Source organism: Struthio camelus, chromosome 1, assembly GCF_040807025.1.
Source record: "Struthio camelus isolate bStrCam1 chromosome 1, bStrCam1.hap1, whole genome shotgun sequence".
In the NCBI taxonomy this organism is placed as follows: Eukaryota; Metazoa; Chordata; class Aves; order Struthioniformes; family Struthionidae; genus Struthio; species Struthio camelus.
The window spans coordinates 58,675,994-58,703,224 of record NC_090942.1 but is presented as its reverse complement, the minus strand read 5'-3'; the positions used below and the strand labels follow the sequence as shown (position 1 = coordinate 58,703,224).

At 55.6% G+C, this 27,231-nt stretch overlaps 1 protein-coding gene across 1 annotated transcript; it reads left to right on the top strand.

Annotated features, from left to right (window-relative positions):
• On the top strand, positions 1 to 27,132 carry TRIOBP (TRIO and F-actin binding protein). Its single transcript, XM_009665207.2, has 23 exons — positions 1 to 197; positions 1,066 to 1,216; positions 2,577 to 2,710; positions 3,128 to 3,251; positions 3,679 to 3,880; positions 4,348 to 4,741; positions 5,781 to 5,913; positions 6,037 to 6,069; positions 6,311 to 7,354; positions 7,701 to 7,796; positions 14,425 to 14,481; positions 14,884 to 14,952; positions 15,521 to 15,610; positions 16,547 to 16,656; positions 17,483 to 18,041; positions 18,756 to 18,866; positions 21,238 to 21,385; positions 22,260 to 22,371; positions 22,925 to 23,084; positions 23,462 to 23,575; positions 23,964 to 24,050; positions 25,331 to 25,494; positions 26,314 to 27,132. Exons 1-22 carry the CDS (start codon positions 184 to 186, stop codon positions 25,490 to 25,492), a joined length of 4,104 nt encoding a protein of 1,367 aa, XP_009663502.2. The 5' UTR covers positions 1 to 183; the 3' UTR covers positions 25,493 to 25,494; positions 26,314 to 27,132.
• Positions 27,133 to 27,231: the final 99 nt, after the last annotated feature.

The window sequence follows — 27,231 nt, the reverse complement described above, 5'->3', positions numbered from 1 at the left end:
GGGGCACTGGGAGGTACGGGGCACGGCTGCCTGCCTGCGGCCCAGAGGAGCGCCTTCCCGGCAGAGAGCCTCAAGCATCTTGTGGGAAGCGGGGAGCAGTGCTTTGCCCATCAGATGGTGGGTGCCGTGGGCTCCGGACGCGAGTGACGGTCCGTGGGAAGCGATGTTGGAGTTTTTCGTACCATGTCCCCCGGCAGGTGAGTGCCACGCTCGTGTCCAGGGTTTGGCATGGTAACTGAGCTGAGAACGCATGGCCCAGTGCAAGGAGGGAGGCTGCAAGGTTGGCATTGGTGCAAGTTGCAATATTGCAAAATGGATGCACTAACAAACCAAAATTATGGCTTGGTTTTGGTGTTGACAGTTATCGTTGGGTGTTTTGGGGAGCAGCCATAGTCTTGGTCAGCTGCTCTTACTCAAGCCTCTATGTTTAGAGGAGTGGTGGTGTGTTCACATCAGTGATGGACTGGCTGCCTTTGGGGCACAGCTTTGATGCAGTGGGGCAGGGGAGGTGATAATGGCCAGGATGCTCTAGGGAAAGTCAGGACATAAGTGCAGAGTCCAGTCCTTGTGCTAGCAACGCTTGTACTTGGCACTGTTGCAAGCAATTATCCCCCACATCTCAGATATTTTAGTGGGATCAACAAGTTTAGGAAAAGTCTCAGTGGATTTCTAAATTTCCTAAGTTGTCTATAGATATCCCTTTACAAGTAACATAGCCATGAAGAAGGGTTTCCCTTTTGTGCCTTCTAACAGAGCTTGAGGTAATGAAACTTCCTTCAAGCAGGCTATCAGGATATCATTCTCTTAGTTCTCAGGGACTCCCAAATCGGGATGCGCCAGCAGACATTTGAGCATGGAGTGCAGTGTCCCCTTCTAGAATGTGTTATATGGGTCATTCTGATGACCTTGAATCCTGGTACCCTTTGATTCCAGTATGGCCAGCTAAGAGCAGCAAACTTCAGTCTGGGAATAACGTTTCTCCTTCTGAAGGAGCTTGAGCTCAGGGGATTGAAAGCTCTGGTTTTCTGCTTCTGTTCCTTACTTCTTTTCCTTCCTTGCCTGTAGCACATCAGCCAAAGCATCTTTGTCCCTGGTATGGACTATGTCGGGTTTGTTAGATGATGTGCCCTGTGAGAGCTTTGAAGCCAACACGTTTGCAAAGAGCCTGTGCCAGCACTGCTTCCGAGCGGCGGGGGCTCACCAGCACGCTGGCCAGGTGAGCTCCACCATCCCACCTGGAGGCTATGAATACTTCATTAAGGGCCCCTTTGTTTGGGCTTGGGACTCTTGTGTGCCTTTGTAGATGTGGAAATCTCCAACACAAAGACTCAGCCAGGCTTTCTAGATGTCTCTGGGGGAAGGCTGAGTGGAGGAGAGCCTTCCCAGGCAGGGGGAATCCATTATTTAACAGTGCCCGCTGGCTGGTGTCCAGACCCCCGCTGGCTGGTGTCCAGACCAGACCCCAGAGCTGCCTTAGTGGGGAAAGGCTGGACACGGCGGGGGGACGAGAAGCTTGATACATTCTGAAATGGAAAGTAGGGTTGCTCCAGATGCCAACCTGTGTGGATAAATAGTGACAGGCAGGGAAGGGGGGGGGACAGGCAAAGCAGGCACCGACCTTGGTCTGGATTTAATCCTTGCTGAATCCACCTGCTGGCATTCATAGCCCACCTCCCCTAATGCTCTGTCCCGGCAGGTGTCCCTGAAGCCCTGGCTGACGGCTCAGGCCTGGGGCCGAGTCCTTCGCCTGGTGGCTGCAGTGAGATGTCCCTGCAGGGGAAGGCAGGCAGGAAGGGGAGAAATCACGGGGGAATTTGGGCTCAGCATGAGGGCAGGCGCAGGAGTGGGGGCTGCGGCAGGCTGCCTCTGGCTTGGCCTCAGCCGGTTTCATGTTCACGGAGGGTTTCGTGTTGTTCACTGTCCTCCAGGAGCGACTGGCCTGGGATTATGAAATAGTAATGAGCTTCCCTCTCTCCTTCTCGCCCTCTCCTCCCCTGGCCCCGGGCCCTCTAGAGTTACCTCAGCCCTTTGCCTGCGATCAGCTCAGAGCCATCTCCTCTGAGCGAATCCTGGCGCGGGCGAGACGCTGGAGGGAAAGCGGTGCGGACAGCCGGCTCCCAGGAGCCTTCCCCCCCTTGCTTGTAAGCCGTGAAGGTAACGGGGCTGGGGAGGAGCAGCCAAGCCCTGGGGAAACACCAACGTGCCTCCAAGGCCCAGCAGAGAGAGGCTGGGGCCGCGACCTTCCTTGCAAAAATTGCCCTCCCCTCCTCTTGGCTTGCTCCGTCACCCTCTCCACGGGTGAGGGCTGCGAGGGAGCCCTTTTCCGCGTGCTCTTTTTCCGTAGTGGCTGCAGCAGGGGAGATGTTCCTCGTCAAACAGGACCTCACCAGGCCCCTCTGGCATCCCAAAGTAGGAGAAAAACCTTGTCAGTGAGGAGAAATGGGCTGAGAGAGGCAGTGAGAGCCCCAGTGCCGGGGGTGCTCTCGGAGGAGGTAGAGGGAGTTTCCAAAAGGGAGCCTTCCTCCTTATCCTTGACACAGTGGCGGCATCACTGCCTTCCCTCCTCTTCCTCACAGGAGCATGCCGTGGAGGCCCGGGGGCACGAGGCTGGCAGCAGTACGGACCCAGGCGGGCCCTGGGACACCATCTGCATCGTAGCACCTCAGTGCGAGGTATACGTGAGCGTGGGCCCCGCAGACGAGAGCGAGCGGTGAGTGCAGACCGGAGCAGCGGCGCTTGAGCAAACCCCCTTAGTGCGAGTAACGGGGCAGGCTGCGAGGGAAGCCAGGCCGTGGCCACAACGGGGGCAGATGCGTTACCACTGACGCTCTGTGTGCCCCAGCTTGCGACCGAGGGCTGAGCAAGCCACCGCCGCCGTGTCCTCTAACTGGATTTCTCTTAGCCAACCCCGGAGGCCTCGAGGGGCCACAGAGAGTTTTGTTTTTCCTCGTTGCCTCTAGAGGCTGGTGGGGTTTATGAGGGGGTCCCAGGACAGGCTCTGCCACACGACGCCCCTTCTGCGGAGTAAGAGACCTCGTGTCTCGAGCTGGCGGCGTGGTGCTGCTGTCTACCCCTGAGCCCCTCGGCCTGTGCTGACCACCGGCTCTCCTGTGTCCCTAATCCACAGCTGGGACGAGGGCTGGACATATCCCCCGCTCAGCCCCAGAGCGGAGGGCGAGCACAGAGAAACCGGCACCAACCCTGGCACTGACCCCAGGACCTGTGCCGACACCATCTCCACGCTCACCAGGGTAAGATGGGGAGTAGCAAAGGGGGGGTGTCTCTTGGTTTGGGCTATTTCACTCTCCCCTACCCCCTTGCCCCAGCCCTTCAGTTCCACTTCTGCTGGGTGTTTTCAGAAACTCCTGAAACACAAGGGGGGATTGTTGAAGGCCTTTAGTCCCTGCAAAGCAGGCTCTCCCCTTAGTACATCAGCAGATTTACTCCTGGATTCCCTCATGCAGGCTTTCCTATGTTATTCCTTGGCATGCCAGCTGATGTCGGGCTGGGATCAACTTATGCTCCCCCTGCTCCTCTCCTGGTCCCTTTTCACCAGCAGCTTTGGACTGAATGGGCTGTAACTCCTCACCTATGCTTCTGCCTCCATCTAGCCTGCAAAGGCTTCCAGTGGCAGCTTTCTGACCCCATTGCAGAGATCTGCCTTATCTTCCCTTTCAGGACAGGGAAATGACCAGGCTGTGGGACAGTGTTTTGGGATCGGGCAAGCGAGACATGATGAACTACACGGGCCACAAGGAAGAGGTGCGGACGCGAGCCCTGCAGGCAGACAGAGCCAGGTGGGGTCAGCCCGTTCCCTCTGCACCCTGGGCGAGAACAGAGTCCCAGAGCTTTAGGAAAGAAATCTGCCCTCTGAAAGCAGGTACATTTGGTTTGCTCCCATGCTAGATCCTAGTTCTGGCTTGCTTTTCACCTGGGGACCTTTATGGGGTTCTCAGAATTTCACAGCAGAACTGTGTTTAAATTGAAGGTGCCTGGGCTCTCTTAGCATCTCTTTATCCAGGGCCTAGTTCTGGTCTCAGAGGTCTTAGAAACCGCTGTGGGAACCGTGTGAAAGGATAAGGCTCAGGGTCTGTGAGACCGCATCTCTTGCGTGTTGACCTCGAAATGTGCGTCTCCTGGGTGTCCTCTGTCTGCATGGCTTGGTGTGCCCTTGGTTCACAGTGTCCTGTCCCAGGGGCTCCCACCCTGCCTGGAGGGTCTGGGTTTTGTCTGTGCCTTCAGGAATCATTTCTAGCTCTCCCCTGAAGACCTGCTTTGCAGTAGATGCAGTGGCTCTCTCCTGCATTGCTCACGCCTCCCACAGTAATGGCTTTCTCCCCATCCCAGAGTATGGTCCAACAGGCCAGAAGCCTGAGGAGAGCTGGGAAAAGCGTCGCAAGGAGAACAGCTATTCCTCCCTGGAGCACCGGAAATCTGACCCTCCTTGGGCTTCCTCCCCACCGCGTGCCAGCCGCAGCCCCTCACCTGCCCGCAGTGACCCACCGGGCACTGGTGGGCACCTTGTTTTCTCCTCTGGCTCCCCAACTCGGGAGCCCAGTGGGCGCCCCAGCAGTGGAGGCACAGATGGGCGGCATGGGCTGGAGAGGCAGGCGTACACGGCGCTGGCTGACCTGCCCAAGCCCAAACGCCTCAGCCACAGGGAGGCTTTCGATCGCAACAGCTCCCGCACACTCAGCCCTGGCCGGGTGGAGGTGGAGCGGATATTTGGCTGCGAGCGCAGGTGAGAAGTAGGATGGGTCCCCATGCTGATCTGGTTGGTTAGAGGCATGGGAATGCCCTCAGATTGTGCTAAGACCTCCAAGTCTTCATGCTAGGGGGACAGCAGGGCTAGACGTGGAAGCCCAGCCCACATTGGTACTTCAGCTGTGCTTACATTTTCTTTAAAGGTAGGGCTGGGTCCACGTCCAGCACCTCCCTGCCTTCATGAGGGCCCTCCGAGGAGCTCCCAGGCTGGAGGGCCCTACCTGTGGCATGCAGGCAGGTGAGGCCCTTGGAAAGGGGCAGCCAAGCTGAGCTGGTGGAAGCAGAGGCAGCAGCCCACCTTCCTCATCCTCCCAGCCATGTCCCAGAAGCTGCAAGGCATGCTGTGGGGTTGGGATAGCTGTGCAAGGGGTGAACTCCAGAGATGGTTCCCCCTCCCACAGTGTCCGTGGCTCCCCAGGGATCCAAGTTCCGCTGTAGCTTTCAGAAAACTGCTGGGTCACGGGATGAGACTGCAATTTCAGGCTCAGCTGCAGCCTTGCTTGCCACTTGGGTGGGGATTGGGGTTGCCCAGCAATCCCCAGTGCCAGTTAGTTCTTGCTTGCAGGTGCACAGCATGGCTTTGGCTTGAGAGGCGCAAGTGGCTGTAGCACTGACTGCCAGCTGGTGGCACAGGGGATAAGGGGAGAAGAGGAAGTAAATGGTGACCAGGCAGCTGAATATCCTGGGGAGAGAGGATGGGATGTGGGATTAAAGGACAGGATGGAGGGAAGCTGAGTTTTCCCTCAAGCAATAATGGAAAGAAGATACGGGTAAGAAAGTGAGGCACATAAGCAAGGGTGGTTAAAGTGATGGAGATGGGGCAAGGGGGAGGCTACAGGGCCTCTCCTTACAGAGATCTGCACGGTCAAGCTCAGATGGAGTAGTGACCATGGTCACAAACTGCTCATGAGATCTCTGCCAGATGTAGCCTCTGAGCCTTAGGGCTGCGGGCCTCTGGCTGGGGCCCTAGAAGCCAAGTTGGAGCAGCATCTGGGATGGACTGTGTGTGCCAGCAGGAAATCGGAGACCCTGGAGGCCTTCCAGGCCCTGGAGGAGGGCCGTGTGGACCGGCTCGATGGGAAGACCCCCATGCCACCCAGCAAAGGTCGAGTAGCTCGGAGGCAGTCCAGCCCCACCCTAGCCAAAGAGGTGAGCTGGCCAGATGGTGGGACCCTAACCCTCTCTAAAGCTTACAGAGCGCAGCCCCAAGCTGGGCTGCTTTTTCCTGCCTCGTTTTCCTCTACTTCTCCCTTTCTTTCCCTCTATTCCCAGCTCCTTCCTTGCAGCCCACTCTGCCTGTCACAGGTGAGGACTCTGCTCTTGAATGGCAGCTGCCCCTTCACTGTTCAGGTATAAGAGGCTTCTCTTAGGTGCATGTTGGCTCTACACACATGCATGCAATTGCTGTGATGCTTTTTGTCTGCAGAGGTATGCAACTAAACTGTCTCCCAGTCCTAATCCCACCTTTTCTTACTCCTTTTCACCTGGGAGATCTCAGCGTTCTTTTTTCAGAGGACACTCTGCTCTCTCTCCCCTGTGTCCTTAGGGCCAGCGGCTCTCCCGGCACCTCGAGCAGCACAGCAGAGACCTCAAGGGGTCCCTGCGCTCCCCGAGCCCAGCTCGGCATCTGGAGAGGAACAGCAAGAGCCTTGGGGACCCCCTGCACCCCATGAGCCCAACTCCACGGGCAGAGAGAGACTGGCGGAAACCAAGAGAGTCTGTGAGCCCTGTTCGGCAGCTGGAGAGGGACAGCAAAAGCCTGCGTTCCACAAGCCCAGCTCGCAGATCGGAGAGGAGAATAGGGGAGGCCACGAGCCCTCCTCAGCATCCAGAGAAAGACTGGAGGAGCCGAGTGGAGTCCCTTCGCCCCACAAGTTTGGAGAAGCACGCAGAGAGAGACCGAGCAGCCTGGCAGACTGGGAGTACAGGGAAGCACATGGACAGGAAGAGCCGAGGGGATTCCCTGCACCCCGTGAGCCTCGGGAGGAGTTCGGATAACAGCAGCCTCAGCCGAACAGGGCCTCTGCGATTGGTGAGTCCCAGGAGACAGGCAGAGAGCACGTGGAAAAGCCAAAAGCAGATTGCCCCTGCCGGCCCAGTGCGGAGTGCAGAGGGGAAATGGATGAAATCGAGAGAGCCGCTGCATGCTGGGGGCTCCGGGAAGCGCCCAGAGTGTGGCTGGCAGAGCCTCAGGGAAAAATTGCAGCCTTCCAGCCCAGGGAAGGGCACAGACAGTGACCGGAAAGGCCGAGGCAAGCCCCTGCGCCCCGTGAGTCCAACGCGACCACTGGAGCAGGACTGGAAGAGTCAGGGAGATGTCCGCCACGCTCAGAAGATGGAGAAGGACTGGAAGCGCCAAGAGAAGCCCATGTGCCATGTGGACTTGATGCACCAGCTGGAAAGGGACTGGATGAGTCCCGCTAGATGTCTAGATGCAGGGCCACGGCCAGACAACAACTGGAAAAGGCCTGAGAGTCCAGCGCAGCGGTTGGAAGATGACCGGAAGGGTCCAGAGCCAGCCCGAGCCTCAAACAACCCAGAAAAGCCATTGGAAAGTGACTGGGCGAACAAGAAGAATTTCATTTATCATGTGAGTACAGCAGAGGTGTGAAAATGTGGGCAGAAGCCAGAATTAATGGGGACCCCACCTGCCCTTCCACCAGGTGTGAAGCAGCTTTCCTAGCTGCACAGAGCAGGAGGGTCCCATGCTGGCCGGGAGCAGAAGCAGATTGTACACGTGCACTTGTGCACATGCACACGTGCAGCCTTCCTGTTCCCCTGGCATCCCCTCTCCTCCTGAGCCTGAAGGAGCCACACTGCCTGCCCAGAACTGGGAGGAGGTCATTCCCCTATGAGCCGCACTGGGAGGCGGTGTCTGGGAAACTGAGGAAAGGACTAAACTCCTGGGGCTTAGCTCTTGCTTTCTCTCCCTGCAGACCCAGCTGGGTGGAGGCAGCCTCCCACCACAAAGCAGTGCCAGCTCCCCGGGAAGCCAACACCCATACCTGAATGCCAGCGAGAAACACAACAAGGTAGGAGACAGTCCCTGAGAAGGGGATGGGGAGGGATCTGGTTTGAAGCAAGCTGGCAGAGCCTTTCTCTGTGACAAAAAGTAATCAGCCCTCCCAGCAGGTCAGCACTTAGCTGCAGGCTGCACTCGGGTCCTTGACGCTGAGTCTGAGCGGGCTCAGCTAGGTGTACCTTTGCCAAGAGCTGCAGGTGCCTGCATGCCTCCTTCCCCCGCAGCTTGTTGGGTACTGAGCTCGCTAACGCACCCCTGCGTCCCAGGGAAATACGTCTCCTTTGTCCCCCACTTCTCAGATTGGAAGGCTGAGACTTTCTAGCCTTTTACAAGGCCAGGGAAGGGCGAGTGGCAGACCTGGGGCTAAAATCTCAGCTTAGTCAAGTTCCTTCCCTTTCTTACTATTATCTAGTGACAAAATGGAACCACGTGTTTTACGGGGATGAAGAAGGGGATGAAACTGGCATTACTGGCATGACAGAAAATATGATCAGTTGTGTTGGCTTTCCTTGGAAACCAAAAATAGCAGGAAAGTGGTTTTGGAGGGCTGCAGAAAGTGCCCTGGGAGCCTGCGCCCAGTTCCCTGTCTCTTTCCCTGTCCGTGTGCATCAGTCGTCTTGGCCAGGTTGTCCCCCAGGAAGTAGGAGGGAAGTCTATGAAAGGAGCATACATTTGCTAGGGCCTGGCTTATTCATTTTATACAGGGACAAACTGCAGCCAGGCGGGAAGGCCTGGCAAAAGCCTCTGAAACTTGAAACTGGTGACTTCCCCCCTCCCCTCCCCTCCCTCTCCTCCCTGCCCCAGGTCAGTGTGGAGCCCTGAGCTGGCAGAGCTGCGAGTTCAAGTCCTGCCCGCCCTTCCAACCAACTTATTCCAGGTTCCCACATTGCTGAGCCCTGGCTCAGGTGCATTAGCAACGCCGCCTTCAGTCTGGCGGCGGGTGGCAAGAGGTGTTGCCCCAGTGTAACTGGTCAGCGCGTCCCAGCCTTCCTGAGCCCCCCTGACTGTTTTCCATCGTGGGTTCAGACCCCCTCCAGCAATTCCCGTTGCTCACACCAGCTGCCTTTCGGTAGGCACCTTTTGCAGGCCTCTAGAAATAACTGCTGGTCGCCTCTGCACCCGCTGCTGCCTTTGCGAAGAGAACGGATCACAAACCGCTGCTTTAGGGTCCTACTTCATTTGGGGGGGGGGGGAACCCAAGGGCCTCAGTTGTAGGGGAGCAAAGGTGAGGGCCCCGCTGCGCACACGTGCGCCCAGGGTCACCTCCGCCACTGGGGCTGCCAAAACGCCCCGTACGGCCGGGCGAGGGGACGCCCGGCTGCCTCCTCCTTGGAAAGCAGAGCCTCAGCCCTTTCCTCCTTAGGGTTTTGATTTCTTCCCTTGCCCCAAGCGCAGGGGGAGAGGGACGGGGGTGGCGGGGGCGGATGCATCGCTTCCCCCCTCTCCGGCACCGGCGGGTCGCGCAGCCGGGGCGGGCCGGGCTGCGGCACCCGCTGCCTCCCTCCCCGCAAGGGCCCAAATCTCCCCCTTTTTCCCCCTGCATGGGCCGCTCTCCTGCCCTCCCCGGCCGCTCCATTGGCTGCCAGCGGGCGGCGGCGGGGCGCTTTGGGCCGCGGCGACAGGCTCCCATTGGCCCCGCCGGGCCCTCCCAGGAAGTTTGGAGGGGGGAAAGGAAGGAAAGAAAAGTTCTTTTTTTTTTTTTTTTTTAAAAAAAAAAGTTTAGGGGCGGGCGGCAGAGCGCGGCTCGGGTATGGTGGGGCCGTAGCCGCCCGGCCGCTGAAGCCGCCCTGGCTGCCAGCCCCCGGCCCCGCCGCCGCCGCCCGCTGCGCCCCCGCCATGACGGTGAGTGCTGGGGACCGACCCCCACCGGTGTGGGGGGGCGGGGGATGAGGGGGGTCGCTGGGGAGCGGAGCGCCAACCGCACTCAAACAAAAAAAACCCCACGAAAACTCCAAAAAACACCCCCAAACTGTTATTCCCTACGTGGCTGCTCCTCTCCTTCCTTTCCCGACCCCGGTCCGTGTCCCCCGTTGGGGCTGGACCCCCCCCCCCACCCCACCTCGGCGACCTGTTGCCCCTCCAGCGGGGCCCGAGGCCCTGCCCCCCTACAGCATCCTGCTGCCTTTTCTCCCCTCCTTGCTCCTCTTCTTGCACCCCCACCCCAGCCGCCGCCGTGGGGACGTGGGGGGCACGGCGTGTCTCCCCGCCGCCGGCTCACCCCCACCCTGCCCCGGCCCGCTGGGTCCAGCGTGGCCGCCCCCACCTGCAGGGGCGGTGGGAGGCCTGCTGTCGCCTGGCCTCTTGCCCTCCCGTGTGCCAAGTGCCGCGGCTGGCGCTAGGTCTCTCTCTTGCCACCATCTTCTGATCTGCTGAGCCGCTCCGCTCCTGGTCCGCGGGGCCGCGAGGCTCTTGGCGGATACTTAATGCAGTCGATTCTTTTATCGACAGGCCCCGCGCGCATAGATACCCCCCCCCCCCGAGGTTGTTCAGCAGTGGTAAATCCATGCTTTGTGTAAACAGGGGTTCGGCTGAGACCTGCTGAACTCGCCACGCTAATGATTTGAGGCAGATTTGAAATCCACATCACCCCCGGGGGTGAGAAGCTACTGCTCTGTGTGGGAAAGAGCTGTGGTTTAGGAGCAAGGAGCGTCCGGTCTGCGGAGGGAGGAAGGCGAGCGTTCCTCTGCGTGGATATTTGCCGGCCGCGAGAGGAAGGTTGTTGAGCCTAGTGGAATAATGGAGGTGACAGACCGGGCCGTGCCCGCAGGCGTTTCTCACGGAGAGGGGGCAGGTGGTGGGAAAGGGAGAGCACGTCCCCTACTTGTTTTTGCAGCACATGTAGCTTTGGGAGCTGTGTGTGCTCTCAAGCCTGAGAGCAGTTTTGCTTCCACTAAACCGAGTCGGAGCAGTTTGCTTTGTCTTTTGGCCTTGGGCCCTTTCCTTGTGGAGCAAGTTCCCTTTTTGGAGCGGAGAAAACATGTGCTTTCTGGGAAGCTGAAAACCCCTTGTCCAATCTTTCTGTGGTGAAAAGAGGTGAGAGAAAGCGGGGTTCCCAGGCCTGCAACCCTGAGGAGCTTTTGGGATCAGGAAGAAGGGGAGGCACAGTGACGGCAGCAGCTGGAAACGGAAGGAGTCTACCTGACCATCCCATCCCCTTCCCCTGGCTCTGGAGCCTGCAACGCCACCCAGGCTTTCTGTCTAGCCTGGCTCCAGCAAGCCAAGGCGAGGTGCTCCCATCCCTCCCCTTTGGAGGCCGTTCTTTTGACTTGGAGCTTTTCCGACTTGTTCCAGTGCCTTCTCCTGTTTTCCTTCGTTCAGGGCTCTCTGCCTCCTTTGTACCTCCCAGGAGTAATTTTTTCACCCCCACCCCATTCCCTTTCCTTCTTTGGTGTTTACATTCTTCAAATGTTTGCAGACTGTTATCACGTCCCTTGTAGCCGCTCTTCAGCCCGACCAGGCAGCCAGCTAGCTCTCTATAACCTGGGGTTGTAAGCCAGTCCTTCCAGACCTCACCTACGTTCCCAGCTGCTCTGTGCTGGACTCTCTCCCGTGCCTCCACCTGGCCAGCCATGCAGTGGGCAGAGCTGAATATAACTGTTGTAGGTGGGGTCACAACCAGGCAAAAGTGCTTCTGCCTCTCACCCCAGAACCTCTCCTTCTGCAGCCTTGAGCAGCACTTCAGGGACAGCGGCTTTGTGTTTTGCTGGGGGTGCATCCGGTTGCATCCTTGCATCTCCGTTGTTGTTTGCCGGTACCCGGATCTCTCAGGGTTGCTGCTTTCCTGATCGTTTCCTCCTCCTGTCTCTGGGTCTCTTCCTCAGATACAAGATTCAGTCTCTGTTCTCTGCCTGTATCCTGAGTTTTTTTTTTTTTTTCCCTGGATGATGAAACTAGATTTGGTTGTGGAGAGGGGGAGAAAGGGGGCCTTGGACACATCTACTGATGTCTGGTGCTGGGGTACCGGTCCCCCTACAACAAGAATACTTTCAAAGTTGCTTCCGTAGCTGTGGCTCCACATCTAAGGGCTGCAGGGGAAAAGAGACTATTTCTGCCCTGTGCAACTCACGTGTTTGGGAAAAGCCCTCCGGGAGGCGTTTTCTTGCCCTGGTACTGCATACAGGGCAGAAATAAGGCTGGGATGTGGTGGCAGTGGTTCTGGTGGGACTTGTCTAACGCTAGGATTTTGTTGGAGTTTTTTCCCAGTGGAGTACGCACTGTTCATGTCTGTTATTTCAGCGATTAATGCTTTGGCAGTGTAAATCTTCAATAGCATGAGACCTCGTTGGTCTGTACAATAACCCCAGCCAGAAATCCTTTCACTCCCTCTCTTGCTGGATTGTTCTTTTGCCTCTGTGATCTCAGCTGTGTTCTTGCCTGCAGGACTCTTAGCCTGGAGCCTGCAGTTTAGTTTTTGTGAAGACACTTTCCTAAAAGCCAAATGCCTCTAGGAAGTTGCATTTCCTCTGTCTCGTAGCCCGCTTAATGTTGCGGCTTTAGCTTTGTTTTGAAGCGTCCTGAAAAGGAGGGGAGAGCAGCCCCCCGTTGTTTTCCGTCTTGCTGGTGGTTGCATTATTCTGTAATGCCCGGGGATATCTATTACTCATCACAACGTTCCTGGGAAGCAAGCGCATGGACATCTGGTAGAGTGGAGAAAAAGCTGGACGACCTCTGGGGACGATGGGTGGGCTTGAAGAGAAAACATAGCGCTCGTGCTAATGACCCTGGGGGAAGAGAACATGCCTGTCTCTCTTCTGCCTAACGCACGCACGTGTGTCCCAGGACGGGAGGTTGTTCCTAACATCTTGCTTCCTTTCCTTCCCCCCTCCACCCCACCACTCCCAACTCGGGGCCAGAGCTGAAGTCACTGGATTGGAAGGGATAACAGCGAAAAGGGTGGAGCTGCTGCAACGGGGAAGGAATTAATTTTCAGAGTGTTTTTTTCAGAACGGCAGCGGGGCTGGCGTGACGTCTAGGTCTGTGAGAGCAGGGCTGGCAAGTGAGAGGCCGAGGGGATGCATGCACCTTCCTCATTTCTCAGCCCCCGGCAGCATTCGTCACTGCTGCGGGAGGTGAGGCATGGGAGCTGGTGCCGTTTCGCTCGGTTTTGCTGCCCGCCTCCCTTCCCCGGGCGCTGGGGGCTGCAATCGGACACTTGCGGCCAGGCCTGCAGCTGTAGTGACAGCTGGCCCTCCCCTTCTCCGGGCCTCCCCGCTCCCTGCTCTAACCAATAAGCTCGGTAGAGTTGGGGTGGGCCGGTGCTTATTCTCGCCTCCCGGTAACCTTGGGTGTAACCCAAGAGCTGCAACTTAGGGAGATGAAAGCAGGGGAAAGTTTTGCCCAGCTGGGCAGCGAGAGAGCTGGGCTTGTGAGGCAGTCAGCTGGCCCCCCCGCGGCTGTTCGCTGGGGTCATGGGAGGGCACAGAAGAGCCATCAGCTTTGCCGAGCCACCCGTTCTCACCAGCTTGGTCTTGGGTGGAGGATGTGGCACATGGGGAGTGCTGGCAGCTCCCCTGGAGCTGGCAGATCAGGTGCCGACCGCTCGGAGGTACAGCTTTGGCATCGTCTCCTTTTCCGTTGCTGTCCCAATGTGGTTTGGCTAGGGGAAACGTGACAGATTTGCACACTCTGTCTTTGAAAGAAGAGGCATTGCATTGCGTTATTTGCTAGTGCAACTTTTCCGAAGCCAGCAGAGCTGGGAGGAGGACCAGCTCTAGCCTGTTGGGTTGAGGGTAAAGCGAGGGAGAGCAGTACCCTGAGTCAGCTCTCTGGCTTTCCACCTTTGGAAGGAGATAAACTGGTTGGGATGCTGTACTCATAGCATGAGGTGGAGCAAAGGAGGGAGGAGGGAAAACTTTTTTTCTTGCAAGGGATGATCTAGATGAAAATCTGATCATGCTCCTCTTCAGCATTTATGGCCCAAGGCCAGGCAGACAACAGGTCCTGCAGCGAGAGAGAACAGAAGGAGCAAGGTAGCAAGAGAGAAGCCCCAAATGCCTCAGAGAGGATTTGTTCTCAAGCTCTGGTTGCGACTCTGATTTGATCTCTAGTCTCAAGCAGATCATTTAAACGTGATGTGTTTTCACAGCTGTTAAATTGCCTCCTGTACAGTTGCGGTAAGGGCTGTTTCATAGAGAGCTGCTCATGTCTTTAATAAGTGACCAGTGGTGAAGTTACTGGAGGGACATACCTCTGGGGCACAGATGCCCAGGATTTGGATGAGGGGTGTCTAGTTCTTTGACTTTGCCTCCTTTCCAAGCCAAGCCCGTTCAGTGGCAGTACAGCATTCCCTTCTGCACGTTCTCCTTGCCCCTGCTTCCCCCTCCCCTATCTGAATAAATAATTCCAAGGCACCTTGTGGAAACCTCACTGCTGCATATTTTCTTTTTTTTTTTTTTTTTTTTTTTTAATCCTTTCCTTATCTCCTCTTTCCTCTTACAGGAATGATTGCCTGTTGCTGAGAGCTAAATGCAGTCCTCTGTGCCACTGGGTCCTAAACCCCCATGAGTTTCCTAAAAGCAATGCTAGGCTATTTTCACTTATTATACACTCAGCTTCCACCCGCTGGTGTGAAAAGACCTTTTGTGGGTTGTTCCAGACCCAGCACGCAGTAACCCTCTGTTTTGTCCTTTTCCCTCCAGCCAGATCTCCTCAATTTCAAGAAGGGATGGATGTCCATCCTGGATGAGCCAGGAGAGGTAAGCCTGATGTGGAGGACTACCTCCTTCCCCAGCATCCGTTGTTGGTGTTCCCCACGTGAGCGGTGGTTTTCCTTCCCTCCTTGTTGTGGTTTCTCCTGCTGAGAAAGACCCAGCTGACTCCCTGCTGAGGGGAACCTTTGAGTTAGGTGCCCCACTTGATATGCAGGCACAGCATTTCACTGAGCTCCTGTTGCTGCCCCTCTCTTAGCTGAGGGACGTGATGGGGGAGTTGGAAGGGATCTGGAGCAGGGGAAGAAGCCTTGCACGCAAGAGGGCTGAAAGGTCAAGGAACAGAATGTCCCTCCCTGTTCCTATGCCTTCCTCAGTAACTGTCTATCCGTTTCCCTCTTGTCTTTTCCCCTCCCTTCCCCTCCCTTCCCCTAACTGATCTGCTTGCAGTGGAAGAAACATTGGTTCGTGCTGACTGACTCAAGCCTGAGGTATTACAGGGACTCTAATGCTGAGGAGGTAAGCACGGGCAGTGTTTTTCGAGCCCTGCGTTCTTTCCTGGCCGCGTGTGGTGAGGAGGGGGAGAGGGGAGAGAAAAGCGACTGCTGGCATGACCAACTTGCTCCCAGAAGGGGGAATACTCTGTCCCAATCAGGGGAGCCAAACGTGGCAAGTCTCTCTTCGATACAGTTTGCAAACAAGTCCTGAGGAGGATGGGGTATCTAAAGTGCCCCAACCAGCAGGGGTAGCAAAGTCTATTGGGTGTCTGTTAACGGTGGGAGGTGAAGAGAAGGCCTAACCACCAAGAGGCCCAAGACTGGGCTGCACTGGTCCTCTCCACTCATGCTGCTGGTTGCCACTTGGGTTGAAAGAGTCCACGCTGTGTAGAAGAGGAGTTGAGACTGGGGTATCTGCTAAAGGACTGGGCTGTAGAGTGTTTGGCCTCCCACATATAGTCCAGGTGGATTTGATGCCAAGGAGTGTAGTGAGCCCACTAAGACAGCTGTGGTGGGACTCCACCTTCCAGAGAAGGGGCTTTTTCGGAGCAGGGTTTTGTACCTGTCCTAGAGGGTGGCTGTGCTTTCAGGCTGATGACCTTGATGGTGAAATCGACCTCCGTTCCTGCACGGACGTGACAGAATTTGCAGTACAACGCAACTATGGCTTCCAGATACACGTGAGTGCCTGGTACCACACAGACCTGGTGCTGAGCAGAGGCCGCGCTGAGGGATGCCGGGTGGGAATGCGTGCTCTCTCCTTCTCCATCTCTCTGATGTGGAGGCTCAAGCAGCACAAACCTTGTGCCACAATGGCGCTTCAGCAAGACTAGCTGGTGACCTATGTCCACAGCATTCAGAGACGTGAGGTCCTGTGCACGTGCAAAAGGAGGAGGAGGTTTTACTGGGCTGGACCGGGGCTAGAGGCTTCCCAGGAGTAAAGTTGAACACCAGGAATATTTACTTGACCCACTGGCCGATGCAGCTTCTCTAGAGCTGAGTGGGAGGGAGCAGTAAGCAGAGCAGATCTTGGCGTAGTCCAGTTCACAGTGCTGTGAATAACAACCTGTACCCTGGATTTGGCCCCAGTACAATTCTGTCTCCTGTTACTTTGTGAGTAAGCTGTTAAAGCAGCACAAAACACAGTATGTCTTTCTGTGCACGTGCACATGCACAGTTGGGCACTTCACGTTTTGGTGTCCTTGTGGCATGCAGCTGTATCCCAACATTGGTGCTCAGCTCCAAGCATCGAAAAGGTTGGAGCATGTTGGCTAATGTTTGGTCAAATATGCTGGCAACGTTTCTTTAGTCTTTGCTTAGAAATGCTCTCATGGGGGACATGTAGCAGGCTTCTCCACAAAGAGCACATCTCTACTCCTAGCACTCCGCATGATACTAAGAGCATGGGAGTGAGCAGGTCTTTGATGGAGGGTGGTATCTCTAGCTGGTATGACAGGGGAACACAAAGAGGGACTGTAGGGTTTTGTAAAAAGCTCTTGGTGAGTTTACAGTCTGCCACCTGTGTAACTGGGTGCCCAGCAGTCTTGAAAAGCCAGCAGGAGCTGCCCATGCCTTTGCCTGATGATGGTGGAGCTTCTGTCATATCTCCCTTTCAGACAAAGGATGCCACTTTCACTCTGTCTGCGATGACCTCAGGCATCCGGCGGAACTGGATTGAGGCACTGAGGAAGAACGTGCGCCCAGTCAGCGCTCCGGACGTCACCAAGTAAGACCTGCGTAGCATCGTGCTTTTCTCTCCCACAGAATTCCTCTGTCTCTTCCCTTAAAAGCAGAGACTGAGAAGGCTCATCAGGGATCTGTAAAGGCTAGTAGCTCCCTGTCTCCCCACATCTGAGCGGGGAGTGAGAAGAGCAAAGGGCATGCAGGAGATTGTTTCCAGCCTAGGGCCCAGCAGTGATCAGCATGTGAGCACATCTGGATTCTTTGAGCAGAAGTTTATTTTTATTCCTGAGACCAGCTTGTCCACTGTCAGCACCCAAGCACACACTTAGCTCTAGCTGGAGGTGATGCTCTCCAGAGGCACAAGCCTTTGGCGGGTTCCCGTGCGCGTCTGTGAGCTTTTGGGAATCAGGCACGGGTAGGCCCGGAAGGTGTTTCAGGCCTGTCCAACCAGCTGTTCTCCCACCCTCTGCTCTTTCTCAGCATGGCTGGAGATACTGATCTCCAGCCTTAGCCAGCAGCATAGGTTGACAGCCTGCTGATCACACTGCCCACAGAAGCCTGCTCTTAAACCCACTTTTTGCCTCGCACCATTAATTTAGTTTGTGTTGGTGCAACTGGAACTTGGGCCTAATTCTCTCCACCTCCTCACCCCTCAGGAAAGCGTGTTTCCTCACACACGCATGCAGAGCTGCCAAGTGACATGATGTAACAAGCCCAGCTCTGCTCTCATGTGGTTTTTTATAAGGCTGGATTGAGCAAAGGCTTAGCCTTGGGTTAGGCCTGCAGCGCATGGGGCCATTCACACCGCGTCTGCTGGCGTCCTTTCCCGCACTGTGCCTCTGCTTCATGTGCTGCTGCTCTGCTTTCAGGCTCTCTGGCTGCAATAAGGAAAACTCATTCCGAAACTACGTCCCTCAGAAGAGCTCGCTCAGGACAGAGGAGCAGCAGCGGCCAGGCTCGGGCTCCGAGGTGATCTCCAAGGGCAGTCACTGGAAGGCAGATGGGCAGCGCCATGCTTTTGACTATGTGGAACTGTCCCCCTTGCAGCAGGGCCCTGTGAATCAGGGGTCCCCACAGAGGACAAGAGGGAGTTTGAGGGTCTCTGACCGAACTCCCAAGCATGAGGATCTGGAGAGGGATCAGGCCATCCGTTCAGAGGAGAGGCGGAAGTGGTTTGAAACCCCTGATGTCGGGCTTCCGCACAGTGATGGCCCAATGGGGGACTCCTCCCGCAAGGTGGGGGAGCAGGATGTCCCCACTCCCCCACTTTCAGAGGAGCAGCGGATTCGACTGAGCGAGGAGATAGAGAAGAAGTGGCTGGAGCTAGAACGTCTGCCTCTGAAGGACTCACGGCGTGTGCCCTTGACAGCACTGCTGAACCAGAGCAAGGGGAGCCACGGAGATGTCAATGAGGCACTGAAGAAAGAGGTAGGAGCATTCTTCTCTCTGAAACCTGGTTTCTGATGGGCCCTTATTGCACTACCCCGGGACCTTTGCCTCCCTGGCAGCAGGAAGCTCTGTAAGAGAGCAAGGCAGAGGTGCAGAGGGGACACTCATTCTGGCCCTGCTGCCTGTTCTGTATAGGCAGCTCTAGCTCCATTTGCCACCTCTCAAGCCCATGGGAGCGTGCCCAATTGGGTAACACGAGGCCAGAGACTCGTTCTCGCGTGCCTTGAGAGATTCCCTAAGCCCTGTTTTGGCCCAGGATAAGTTATTTGGTGGCATTACTTGTGCAGAGTTTGTTTCCCGGGAATGCATTTGCAGCCTCTTTCCTCTGGCTGTTCCCAAGTGTGCAAATGCTTCCCCTCCCTATCTCTGAAAGGAGCTATGTGCTCATCTATCATTATATCTAAAGGTGCATTGATGTTTTCCATGAGGATGGATCCACGTCCACAAGAGAGTGTGTCTTAAGATGAAGTCTCCTCCCTTCCTTGCTGGTGCTTACTGTGCTGGGGCTGGCTTCACTGGTTTGGTCCCCTTGCAGGCCGCTATTCCCATGGGAAGCACACATCTCCTTTGGCTGTGTATATTCCTCCCTGTCCCTAAACTTGGAGCCTGGCTGGCTGGCAGATACAGCGTGTTAGTCTGGCCTCAGCACCTTTCCACCCATGGCTGAGCTGCTCTCACCCCTCTCTGGCACAGGTCCAGTCCCTGCGGGCACAGCTGGAGTCCTGCCGGGCCCGAAACGAGAGCCTTCGGGATGCAGTGAAATCCCAGGGAGACAGCCACGTGCCCCGGGGGTACATCTCGCAGGTGAGCGGGGCAGGGGCCAGGGCCTAGGATCACTCTGCCCTGAACCAGGAAATGCCAGAGCCCCGACTGCTCTCATTGCCAAGCAGGTATTGCTAATCATTGGGTTGCTATGGTGACCCTAACTAGGCCCAGTTGTAATCGATGTTAATTACATAAAGGCCAGTGTGAGTTGCCTAACCTTAAAGGGGCCCGAGTATAAATGGTGCAGAAGAGGAGGAGAGTTAGGGTAGGATCTGTGTCCTGTTTTGTGCTTGGGACCAGTGCAGTGCCTGCTTGCGCTGGCTGGAGTGAGCCGTCTCCTCTCTTGAATGGATTTCAGCACCAAGAGGTGAGAGAGACTGTGCCACACGCCAAGGTTCCTGTTCCCTCCCCGGATGTGTTAAACATCCCACAGTTCAGGACGCACACCTGTTTAAGTGCTGCAAGCTATGGACTTGCAGCTTTAATCCTGTGTTGCGTGGGGCTCTGAGTGATGAAACCGTTCTTTGGCCCTGCCAAAGGTAAGCTGTGCTGCAGCCGGGTCCTGCCAGAATGGTGCATATCCATTGCAGGGTTTTGGAACAGAGATAGCAGCTTTCTCCTCAGCCCCCTTGTGTGTTCAGCAGTGATTTTGCAGCATGCTCACGTGTCTGTCTCTAATAGGGGCCTGGTGGAGGAGCAGACTCCCTTCACGACAGGAATCACTCATCAAAAGCAGTCTGTTAGGCCCTGGGGACTTAGGTCCCTTCCCTGCCAGGGCCAACTGAGCACTGCAGAGCGCTGAAGGTCACTTCAACAGCGCAGCCCATTCGTTTGCTGGGACAGCACGTGGGAAACCCTGCGAATCAGAGTTTGCTCACACTTCAGCTTGTTGATTTACTTATTTTTTTCCCTTAGACTCAGCCAATGGGGGAGGAAAAGCAAGCAGGATCAAATTCAGCAGGGTGTTCAGCACCTTTGCTGGAGAGGGGGACAGCAAAGTGACCCTCTGTGGGAGGAGGCTGTAGTTTGACCCAGCTAATGGGATTTGAGGACTTGTCACGTGTTGGAAGAGATTCTAGGGGAAGGAAACTGGCTCGTAACCAGCCTATTGCAGGAGGTTGGCTGTACCTAGCTCAGATAAAGAAAACCACAAGTCACGTGGCACCTAGCCCAGCCAGTTAGCTGTCACTCTGTGATCTTGACTACTATTAACAACTTTAATTAAGGCCTCCTTATGGTTAAATGAAAGAAAAAGGAGGGGGCAGAAAGGGCATCTGGCCTTCCTAGTTACATTGTCTCAAAGTGTCTAATATCTGAGTACAAACAGCCCCTTTCCCAAAAGGGCTCTTTCTGTCTTAATTTGCCAGTGTTCACAACCAGTCTGTGGACAAACCACAGAACTGATCCCTCCCCTTTTCTCCTTTGTTTGAGCTGTGGAGCAGTTGCCAGCTTCCCTCATCTCAGTATGGAGGAGCAGCAAGGACTTAAATTCCTTCAGCACGTCCCAGTAAAAGCCGTACCCTAAATCTCAGCGTTTGCCTTAGCACTGGAGGAAGGAATGGGACAGCAAGGGGCTCTCGGAGGATACGATGGCTTCCTGGTGCTCTGCTGAGGTCTTAGAGGCCCTGGAACAGTTTGGTGGCAAATAAATCCTTCCCGAGGGGCTGGGAGCAGTGCTACTGTCATCTACAGAGAGCCTGGGCACATAGCTCTGAGATGGGAATCATTCAGTTTGCTGTAATACTGGTTAACTCCAGCACTCAGGCATTGAAAGAACGATATGGTTTGTCTTCAGCTCAGACCCATCAAAAAGGGATGAGCTGTGTGAGGAAGACCTCTAATAGTTAGGTTTTGGAGAGGGCTCTTTAATAGCATCTGACCAAGTTGGAGGGGAATGAAAGGTGTCACTTTTCTGAAGAGGCGGCTCAGTTTTCATTGATTCTGGGGAGTGCTGCTTCATTTAAAAGGCAAATACTGACTGAGATGTGGTTCCAGCCATTAATCTCCTTGTGTCAGTACAGCCTTGTAGAAGGGCCTGGGCCTTGGTGCCGGGAGTATTATTCCCAGCTCTGTCCTTGGTCAGAGAGACCTTCGTATCTTGGTGACTCAGTTTTAAGAAGCACAAGAGGATTATTTCTTTCTCTGCGAAGCACTTGGAGCTGCAAGATGCATGGTCCCATTGAACACTTGTGTTCAGCGATAAAAGAAGTACTTCAGTTTCAGATGGAAAACCCCATCCTGGGAGATGGTCTGATTTCTCTCAAAATGGCCCTGGCCTCGAGTAAGGTTTGCGAAATTAAACATCAGCCTGGCCAGGTGTCAGGCCTAGCTCGGACCCTTCCTCCTTCCTGTGTGTCTGCCCTGCAAGTCCCTCACTCCTCTGCCTGTTGTCCTTTCCCTGGTGTGGCAGGAGGCCTGTGAACGCAGCTTGGCTGAGATGGAGTCATCCCACAGGCAAGTGATGGAGGAGCTCCAGAGGCACCATCAGCGGGAGCTGGAGCGGCTGCGGCAGGAGAAGGAGCGGCTCCTTGCAGAGGAGGCTGCAGCGACAGCAGCAGGTAGCGCTGGAAACCAAGACATGCCCCCACTCAGATGGATTCCTCCCTCCTCTCCCAAAGGCCTCTCACTTGTTCCAGAAACCGTTTATGCCCCCGCCCTCCTTCACCCTAAGTGCTGGATCCCCAGAACCTCAAGACTGGGGACCTTGGGTATGATTGTTAAGGGCACTGAGGACCCTACTTCCTAGGTGTCAACATCTTAAGGATGGTAGCTCTTCAGTCGCACCACAGGAAGGCCATGAGGCGTTGCGGTATGGTTGATGGGGGGACTGTGGTCCTTCCTCCTTGGAGCCGCACTGCAGGCCTTACTGGTGTGATGGTGATGCTCGGTCTCAAATGGAGCTTGGCACTCCTCAGGTCTGTGCTGAGAGACCTGGTCAGGATGGGGGATGGAGCGGTAAAGACACTGTGGGAAATGGGGCCTTACCTCTCTGTGCATGGATGTGAGCGGGCCAGTGTCGTCTTGTAGGTAGGCAGGACTGGCTAAAGGTGGCATCCCCCAAGGCAGAGGTCAGACATCTCCCTATGGCCTTGCACCCCTTCCCATGGTCTGATAACATGCTAGCATTTTACAAACTGAGCCCTTAGATTCCTCATTCATATGAGATCTGGCCTGCGCCAGGTGATGGCACTGGGAATGGGCAGGTAGGAAGGCTCTGCTGCAACGCTGTGACAGGGAGCTCCCAGCAGTGCCCTTTGTGGCTACTTCTAGGCAGCATTTGGTGTGCCAGAATGATTCGGGGAAGCAGAGAAGGCAGGGAATTCCCCAGGTGGGGGAGAAGGGACCTGCAAAGAAAGGTCTCTGAGTCCGTGGGAGCAAGAGCTTGGTGAGTTCCCTGACTAATCCCACATCTCCTGTTTCCTTCTTCTGCAGCCATCGAAGCACTGAAGAAAGCCCATCGGGAGGAGATGAATAAGGAGCTGGGCAGGACACGCAGCTTTCAGCAGGGTGGCGCAGGCTCAGACGCCCTCCAGAAGCAGCACCAGTAAGAAATCTCTCCTCCCTCTGCCTTGCCCAATGCATGCTGCCCTAGCCAGGCCCTTTGGTCCCATCACACCCCATCCCAGCGCATAGCCTCTAGCTGTCCCTGCTGCTGCCCAGTTCCTTTTCCACTGCCCAGCAGTAATTGCCAGGGTTGCTGGAGTGTAAGGCAGGGGAGGTTCGTTCTCTGCTTGGCACCAGTAAAGCAGGATGTGCCCACAGAAGAACAAACAGCCCTCCAGCACTAGCGGAGGTTGTGGTATTCTCCCCCTCCATTTTCCTTCAGCTTGCTCTCTCTATTTTCTTTCTGCAAAGCTGCTCCATTTCTCCTGCATTACCTGAAGCTCCCAAAAGCACTGTGCTCCTTTCGGGGGTGGTGATGGAGATGGATTAAAGCCTTGATCCCCGAGGAACAATTTTTTGTAACAGTGGCTGTTGGAGGCTTTGGGAAGAGCATGTCCACGCCATGGGAAAGCAGTGCCAGTGCCCAGGAGACCACTGGGAGGGGAGGACAATGAGGGTTGCAGGGCAGTGACGTCCTGCCGCCTCTTTGGCAGGTTGGACGTGGATTCCCTGAAGCGGGAGCTGCAGGTGCTTTCAGAGCAGTACTCCCAGAAGTGCCTGGAAATTGGGGAGCTCACAGAGAAGGCAGAGGAGCGGGAGCAGACACTGCAGCGCTGTCAGCAAGAAGGGAAGGAGCTCCTCCGGCAGAACCAGGCGAGAGAGGGGCTTTCCCTGCCAGCAGAGACCACAGAGCACATTCCTCCCACGGGGGGCTGTCTCTTGCGCAGCACGCCCGATCTGTTAAAATTCCCCTATTTGTTCATGTTTCTCCTCTCCAAGATTTTATCATCAAGAAGGGGAAAAAAAGGGGAGGGGGGGATGGAGGCTGTAGATGGGCCTATCCTATGGTGAATGTATTCTTTTCTGCTGGAGGAGGATGCAGCTGTTATGTGTATGGGCAGACACAGTTACAGAAAGGTCTCTAAGCTGGGAAAAGGGTTGGTATGAAGACCCAGGCCCTCTGGCAGGGGCCAGGGCAGCTGAGAGACTTGTGTGGTGGCTACCCTAACATATTTTGCTCTTGCCCCCAGGAGCTGCAGGCCCGCCTCTCAGAGGAGATCGGGAAGTTGCGAAGCTTTATTTCATCCCGGAGCTCCGGAGACCGGTCTCCGCACAACAACGAACGGAGCTCCTGTGAGCTGGAGGTAGGGAGGTGCCACTAGACCGCCCCGCTGCTTCCCCCCTCCAGCGTGGGGTGCCTTGTCCTCGCCACGATTTCATCCTCGGAGCCGTCCCGTGCAAGGGAGTGGGTGGGAGGAGAGGGGCGATGGGGTCCTGCGGGTGGGGGCAGGGAGCTGAACGAAGCACCGGGGCTGGTGCAGGAAGGAGGTACGCAAGCTTCCCCTCTGCGGCTCTCCCGGGGCACCTCACATCACTTCCTTTCCTGCCCTGGCCCTCCTGGCCCTTCCTTCCTATTCCAAGGCTACACGCACACGGAGGCCAAGTGCCCATGACCGTTTCCAAGGCAATGGCTCTCAGCTTCCTCGCCTTGAGTCATCTCTGATCTCTTGCCCCCCAACCTCCTCGGCCCAGGTACTGCTGCGAGTGAAGGAGAACGAGCTTCAGTACCTAAAGAAAGAGATTCAGTGTCTCCGTGAGGAGCTTCAGATGATGCAAAAGGTATGTGTCTTCCAGGAGCTGTTCCAGCCTGCTTCCCAGGGCAGGGTGCTGATTTCCTCGCTCTGAAAGAGATGAGAAAGCAGCAGAAGAGCGAGGTGGGGGAAGGGAGCGTCGCGACTATGTAGCAGCAGGTTTGGCCTGGCATCAATTGGACTCTCAGGCCAAATGCTCTTGTAATCTGTGCTCCCTGTCCCTGCCTCCTCATGAAACAGCTGCGAGCATGGAACGGCTGTGGTCTCTGAATGGTACAGGACAGTGTAGATTTGCATTGTGAAGTACTGCATCCTCAGCCTAGATTTTGAGGGGAAATACCTCAAAATAGGTGGGGACCTTTGTAGCTGCTGTGTGAGCAAATATGGTACGTATGTATAAGAGGAGACAGGCCAGGAGCCCTTTCCCAAGTGAGAAACCCTGGTGAAGCCTGCTCAGTGCTTTGATTCCCCAACCACCTTCTATTTCCTGTCCAAGTTTTTCCCTAGGGCTTGCCCGCTCACTGCGTTGGCATGTTTCCTTGGGCACAGTTGTTAGGCGTGCTGATCGCTCTGCTTCTCCAGTGGCCTCCTAGCTAAAAAATGCCTCTGAGCGTAGTGGCTTTCACCACTCCACTCCAGCTGCCTGGTCCCAGACTGTGCTCTGCAAATTGCTGCCGGTCTGAGGCCGCAGTCGGTGGGCCGGGCACTGGTGGCAGCTCCTTCAGAGGATTTTCAGTGGAAAGAGTCCTGCCACAGCAAGGAATCTGAAAGAAGCCATGAGAGTTGATGATGACCTCCAAAGTTTATAGCTTACCAGCTTAAGCTTTTGACCATTTAAGCGGCTGGTACCAGCCGTTTCAATCTTCAGTGGCCTGCATCTCCAGTCATTTTTTTTTTTCTGTGTGGCTGCCATGGACACACGTGAGCAGTGTTAGAGCCCAGATCTCCTGCTCAGTTTGATGCCTTCAGGTCCACATTGTTGTGGGACTAGCAACTGTGCCTTCCTCCCCAGTTCAGGGTGTGTGCGCCCTGTGGTTTGGGAAGTGGTACCTCAACCCTTTTTTCCGAATGGTTTCTGAATGGCTCAGTTTTGCCCATGGTGGGAGTCCCAGCTGAGCCTCTTGCCCAGCCTCCCCTAGCCTGCAAGGAGGGAGAGGCAGCTTGAGCTGGGCTTCAAATCTCAGACTGGCTCTCCTTCCACCCACTGGCCTTTCTCCCACTAGTCTCTCCTTGCCAGCCCTTCCCCGGAGCAAATACCAGTGCAAATACTGGCTTCAGGATTGCTGACTCTTCTCCCTCCGCTGGCAGGATAAGAGATTCGCCTCAGGGAAATACCAGGACGTCTATGCAGAGCTGAATCACATTAAGGCGCGCTCAGAGCGGGAGATTGAACAGCTGAAGGAGCATCTGCGCCTGGCCATGGCGGCCCTGCAAGAGAAGGAGTCGCTGTGCAACAGCATCAGCGAGTAACGGTGAGCGCCAAGGGATTGTGCCGCCCTGCCTGAAGGCTGGCAACTGGGACCCTCTGCCTCACTGTGACGGGAGGTAGTTGGAGGGACAGAGGCAGGGCCAGTTCCCCCTGGCCCTACTCAGTGTTGTAGGGCTGACTGCCCTGAAAGGAGCTTTGCCCCTGGCTTTAACCCTTCCTTCTCTGCTTCTTGTATCCCCCTGTCTCACTCCCGTGGCCCTGGCCCTCCTCTTGTCCCTGACATTCCCCCGATGTCCCTGGCTCCCTTCGCCCATGCTGCCCTTGATGCTTGACTGCATTCCTGTGGCTGGCACTGAGCGCGCTGCTGAACTAGGCTGGGGGGTAGGAGCTGGCCACATGCCAGCCTTCTTTACCTTTAAGTTTGGGTGACAGCCTGTGTGGGGACAATTACATGGTAATCAGCTCCCCACATAGGTAGTTTCTGCTGCATTCACATTTGCAGTGGCTTAGATACCGCAGCATGGACATCTTGGGTCTGCACCAAAGCAGCCCCGACTAGACCCAGCCCTCTTCCCACGCTCGCTCTCGGGGTGTCCCTGACACTGGTGACCACTTGTGGGGAAGGAAGCAGGGTGGCAGAGTGCTATGAAGTGAACAAGTGCTCTGCCCTGTTGTCCAGAGCAATTCTGCTTCTTGCCTGGGTGCTACAGCCATCAGGGTTGGGGTTGGGCAGGGCTAAGATGAGTGGGTCTGTAGCAGGCTGCTGACGGGCCATGCCTGGGGCTAGCAGAAGGGGCAGCATTTCGGCACTCAGTGGAATCCCTCTAAATGATTTCTTTTTTGGTCTGTGTTTCCTCCATAGGTCTACTCTTCATTTGTTTATCTGTTCTTGTTTTTTATTTGCTCCGTTCCTCACTTATGGGGAGGGAGAGGTTGAATCCCATTTGTTATCACCTTGGCAAGAAATCCCCCCTCCCCACGCAACCTCCTCACTCCTCTCCCAAAGCTTTCAATGAAGCCCTTCCAAATCCCTTTCGCCCGCGTATCTGAGCACATTGTTTGGAATGGCTCTTTACATGCACCTTCTTCAGGATTTTATATGTGAAAAATTATATTTTATAGAAGTTTGGGGTTTTTTTTTCCCCCTGGGAAGAGGGGGCACAGGAGGGGAAAAGCTTCTTACATCTCCAGCATCTTCTAACCTGAAAAAGAGAAGCTGTTTTCCCTCCTCCCCAGCCACATTCCTCTTAGCCACATAGCCACCTTTGGCAGGTCCTATTTCCTTCCTTCCAAATGTCTCTGAGGTCCCGCTGGGACATACTGCAAGGACAGTGCTCTCCCCACGCCACCCCCAGGGACCTGCAGACAACACAGACAAAAGCCATAGGAGGGAGCTAAGGGGCGGTCTGCCATGGATGTGCTTCAAAAGAGGAGACCTTGGCAAAAGGCTGCATGATGAAGCTCTCGGTGACTGTCCTTTGGCTCCTTCAAGAACTGAATAGGCAGGAACCTCGAATCGTGGGGGCTGCCCCTCCTCAGGACCAGGGAGATCCTCTCCTCTCCAGGGAAGAGGAGCTGTGAGGTTGCTACTGCCCCGGCCGGAGCCAGCTCTTGAGGGTGGCAGCTGCTGCTCTGCTGTGCAGTTCAACTTTTAACTTAATAAAATCTTCTGTACAATGAATGTGTTTTCCTCAGTGAAATGGGAAGGCTTGCCAGGGCCTCCTAACCTTGTTGGGTGGGGGTAACTTTTCCTCCTGCCTTTAGTGCCAGTTTCCTGCAT